At 45.9% G+C, this 5,218-nt stretch overlaps 1 protein-coding gene across 1 annotated transcript; it reads left to right on the top strand.

Annotated features, from left to right (window-relative positions):
• Positions 1-401: 401 nt before the first annotated feature.
• LOC137527685 (P3 protein-like) lies at positions 402-4,134 on the top strand. Its single transcript, XM_068248440.1, has one exon. The coding sequence runs from the start codon at positions 1,560-1,562 to the stop codon at positions 2,976-2,978; it is 1,419 nt and encodes a 472-aa protein (XP_068104541.1). The 5' UTR covers positions 402-1,559; the 3' UTR covers positions 2,979-4,134.
• The last annotated feature ends 1,084 nt before the right edge of the window (positions 4,135-5,218 follow it).

The following is a 5,218-nucleotide window of genomic DNA, read 5'->3' as shown; positions in this document are numbered from 1 at the left end:
ACAATGTATATTCGTTGCCATTAACACACTGTATCGTTACGTTGCGTATCAACAATGTAATTAGCGTCACCTGCGGCCACCTGTTACCATAGTAACTATGAATGGAATTAGATACAACTGCGCATTGAAATTCGCTACAACAGCGCCACCTGCCGGATGCGCCCGGCTAACGGATAAGTACCTTATATCTTATTTGTCTTTCTCCAAATCATTCCATCACGGATGTACTAGTATTCTCGAACAAAGAAGCCTAGATAGCAGCACTTCCGGAATCCCCTGTTAGAGAAGATGACGTCTCAGAGTACAAAACTACAACTCCCGGTGCGTCTTGCGCGCTGGCAGATCTGGAATCCGGAAGTGAGTCGGGGACTGCCGCGGGTTCGCCTTCTGAACAGTCACGTGACGTGCAGGAAGGGAGAGTCTGTGCTGGGGATCAGCTGCTACAGTGAGGCTGGTCAGAGACAGCGCAGTGATTGTGGCAGAGGCAGGAGGCATGACTGCTGCACCTGACACCACAGACAGACTGCAGCTTGCCTGTGACTGCTGATAAAAGGAGAGATGAGACTGAGGAACAGGATGGGAGGACACTGAAGCATCCACTTACCTAACACTGTGCAGAGCCATACTCAACTCAGCGGGTAGAGATACCCCCACCATCTACAGAGAGAGACTGCTTACTGTGAGACACCCAGCAAACTGTGAGGAATACCCTGGCAACTGTAAATGGAGAGACAGTCTGCCAATTCAGAGACCTTTCTAAACTGTAGTGCCATTCTGTGATCAGGAGAAAGACTATATCATCCGACCAGAGACTGGCTCAAGAGATCCCTCCAAGCTGTGAGACATCCAGTTTCCCACCAGTAACTACACCATAGGACTGCTGTGCTCATTGAGAGATGCCAGAAAGAGACATCTGAAATATCTTGGTATAAAGGAGACAGCTTGCTACCAGTGACAAAGAGACACTCCTCAAACTGGTAAGAGACCTCCAGTGAACTGAAAGAGATGACAGAGAGACTGTGAAAGAGGATACAGCCTGCAGCAAAGAAGAGAGAGGCGTCCTGCAAGAGAGACAGCTTTCTGTTGCTTACAAAGGAAATGCACTTGGCACACACTGCTTGTGTGTTGTGAACAAGAAAAGTCATCCTGTACAACTGCAGAGACTAAAGAAGGGGACTGCACTGTGATGCCTGGAGAGCCAGAAGACATCTTGTAAACCCTGATGTTTTATCACTACCAGACAGCAAAGGTCATGTTCAGAAATTCCATGGAGAGACCCTGCTAGCAGTAGAAGGGAATAGTCTGCAGGCTAGACTCTCTACATGTACAACGTGACTCTGCATGCTTGCTTCACAACCTGTGACGAAATAGAGGAAGTGCTGTGCGCGGTTACTGTTACATTAGGAACTGTCATACAGAGAGAATGGCATGCCGGTAACAGCACTGCAACTAAAGGTGATGCCCAAAGGAGTGTTGTTTATAAGGTGAGATCGAGAGACAACCAGTTCACTTATGGAGTGTGACAGTGTGGACTGAGACACATCTGTTTGTCATGCACCATGCAGTGTTTTGTGTTCCTCTTTTTTGGTTGTCTCCTGTCGGCCACTTCCTGCGTACATGTCAATGATTCCGAGAAACTGTCACACACCTTTGTTTCTCTTCCAACCACCGGTCGAGCCTTGAACTCATCATCTAGCACTATCACTCCTCATTCTCCTACCTCCAGATCCTTATCCGGCACCCCACCCATCCACTCGTCACCAGGATTCCTGCAAATAGGTGATGGGAGCTGCCTGCAGTTTGACTTCCCAGAGCACAGTCAAGGTGTCATTGTTATCAGCACTGGATCTGCAGCTCGTACTTCTGAACTCAGTGTGAAGTCCCTGGACACCTCGGTTCTGCAAGTTCTTAATGTAAGCCGTGGTTCTGGTGGACTGCCAGGCACGTTCCTGGCAAACATCTGGTCAGGAATGCCAGGCACAGCACCTTTACACCTTAAGCTGCAGCTTCTGGGATCCGTCATTGAAGAGCGGGATGACTTCTCAATCCATGTTGTTGCCGACGAGGACATTCCAGAAAATACAGGGTTTGTTGCAAGTCACTTTTCGGAGAGTCCTCTGCTCTTTGCCCTGTTGCCCCTCCTTTTTGTTAACAAATGTGCCTTTGGATGTAAAGTGGATCTTGAAGTTCTGAAAAACTTGATTAAGCGCCCCTATCCTGTCCTGCTAGGCATTGTGGGACAATTCGTCTTGATGCCCCTGTACGCATATCTTCTCTCCTTGCTTTTGGGACTTTCTCAGCCCTTGGCCTTGGGCCTGGTGGTTACATGCTCTTCTCCAGGGGGTGGCGGAGGATATTTGTATAGTCTCTTATTGGGCGGAGATGTTACTTTGGCTATATCAATGACACTGATCTCCACTTTGGCTGCAGTGGGCCTGATGCCCCTCTCATCCTCCCTCTACGGACGTTTCCTTGGTGTACACCAGACGTTGCACATTCCTTTTTTGAAGATCCTTGCCACATTACTTTTCATAGCTGTGCCAATATCGACAGGAATGGTGATAAAATGGCGGTTCCCCCAAGTGTCCCGTCTCCTCCTGCTGGTGATCAAGCCTTTCAGTGTTGTGCTGATGGTGGGAGGCCTTGTCATGGCCTATCAAATGGGGTCCTCCCTCCTGAGCAAAGTGCAGCCCATCCTGGTGGTAGCTGGGGTGAGTGTGCCACTAGTGGGACTCATGACTGGATATTTACTTGCGTATTTCCTCAATTTGCCCATACCCCATCGTCGGACGGTTAGTATTGAAGTCGGGGTGCAGAACAGCCTTTTGGCCTTAGCGCTTCTCCAACTCTCTTTCCAACGTGCCGAAGCTGATCTCTCCTCTCAGGCGCCGTTCTTGGTGGCTCTGAGTGGAACGTCAGAGATGTTACTACTGGTCCTGTTACACTTTGCCTACCGAAGATGTAAAGACAGTAAATGAGGCTGAAAAAAGTTTACATGCTGCAAACTTGGATTTTCAAAGCATTCATGATTTCACGTTTTTCTACTTTTTTTTTCAAACATTCCTTTAAAGGCTATTCCCCCCTTTTCTACAAAATTTGACCTGTTGTTTGCTATTTTAAGTGGAGCTGAAGCTCCGTTTAATGTTGGTGACTGTAGGTGAAGGTTAGTGAGCATAGGATCTGCCACCATTTAAAAGACCTACAAAAGGTGTTAAAATCTGGAAATTCACTGGAGTCTACCCTTTCCTTGCTTGTATTGTGGCTCCTATATACAATGTCTGTTGGATATTCATTTAAAGCAGACCTGAACTCTTGCACAGGAGACAAAAAACTCACAGATAAATCCACCATTTGTGTTTATAGATAACAGCCTGTCTAATTCTCCCTTCTCAGCCAGTAATAAGGTAGTGTAATTTCAGCTAATGTGTAAACACAGGAGGTTAACCCTTTATGTGCTCCCAGGACACCAGGAAGTAACCACTCTGCTGAATCTCAGTAGAAGTTCTATAATCTGTAACAATGTTTTTCTTTTAACGTTATTATGCTGTTGCTTGTCTTTTAGAGCAGAGAGGAAGTTATGAGTTCAGGTCCGCTTTAAAGACTTGACCGACAAGGTGTCCTAGAGAAAAGGTGTTGCTGTAGTGAATAATTCCATGACTTGAAACCCTTCTAAACTATTGTTCCCCCAACCCCGTGCTTAATGCCTACAAACCGTGCATGTTTTGAGGCACTTGTTACCCAACCTTTGAATGTTTGTGGTTTCCTGCAAAATATGTACTGTTGGTGGGCCTTGAAGACAGGGCCGGGGAGGTGTTTGGCACTAGTCTAGTTTAGGGGACCCAACAGAAAACCTCATTGGGAAATTCTGCTAATGAGATTGGGTGGACAGCATCCTCTCAAACTGATAGGTTTTAGAAAAGTTGTGAACTGCGCCCACACTATTTGGCAAATCACAACTCTTCATGCAGTAGGGGGTGCTGTGATTGAAGAACTATTCCCTATGAGGTTTTCTGTTGGGTCCCCTAAACTAGATTAGGGCCCTGTGTTCTATGCCGTATTACATCTCTTACCCACCCAACCTTACCTAGAATGATTGATTCAAGCAGACCAAATTAAACTTTTGCTCCACTTTCAGGTGTTAGCGATCTGGTTCCATTATGTCTGTACAGACTTTTGAGAGGTCAGGTTTGACCAGTGTGAAAGCTAGAAAAAAAAACCTTGCTTGTATGAATTGATTACCAGGGATGGTCAATGGCATGCAAATTATTCTGTTGATGCAGATTTGATGAAAAAATTTTTTATGCAAATGAATGCAGCTTGAACGTGGATTGGTGGAATGAACCTGTTCATGTGTTTGGTCCATATTCAAGCTTCATAAATTTGCACTAATAAATACAATCAACTGTATCAACTTTTAATTATTTGCATCTCATTTACGATCCCTGTTGCTGAACTTTGCGGATAGGAATGTTGTGTCTCTGAATGTTCTTTAGGGCCCGTTTCCACTATCGCGAATCCGCATGCGGATTCGCATAGCCAATACAAGTGGATGGCCCTGTTTCCACTTTCAGTAATCCTGAGCGTTTTTCTGTGCGGGAGAAATCTGCACGGAAGAGCCCTCAGAATTCGCACCCCACAAACAGCTATGCGAATCGCCGCTAATGTATTTAATAGGGAAGTTGCATGCGGTTTTGGCATGCGTATTTTACTGCGATTTCGCATAGAAACTAATGTTAAATCACACAGGCAGTGACATGGTTAAAATCGCATAAATACTAACCTATGCGAAATCGCGGTAAAATCCGCATGCGGAATCGCACCCGCATGCGATTTCGTCAGCGGGAAATCAGTGGCGATTCTGCACCGCACAAGTGGAAACGGGCCCTTATACCCTACTTAGAAGACATTAGACCAGTTAGAAACCATACCGGAACCCAGCGATATAACAGAAATATAGCTTATATTTATTTATAGCAACTGCTATTCTGAGAGATGTCCAGAGTTTCTTTAATTGGTACAGCAGAGCTAAATATATGTGCAATTCCCCCTGCAATGCATACTGTAGTTCAGAAACTCTGACAGGCTTAATGGAACAAGGTACTTGATGTGGTAAACGCTGTTTACAGAAGTCCGTAAAGTGGGCTGGTTCACACTTGAGCGGATGCAGAACGGAAACGGTGAGTGCATCCGCAAGGTGTATGTGTTTCGTCCGTTTTGC

This window comes from Hyperolius riggenbachi, chromosome 8 (assembly GCF_040937935.1).
Source record: "Hyperolius riggenbachi isolate aHypRig1 chromosome 8, aHypRig1.pri, whole genome shotgun sequence".
NCBI classification, from domain to species: Eukaryota; Metazoa; Chordata; class Amphibia; order Anura; family Hyperoliidae; genus Hyperolius; species Hyperolius riggenbachi.
Note: the sequence above shows the minus strand (reverse complement) of the source record. Positions and strands in the feature narration are given on the sequence as shown.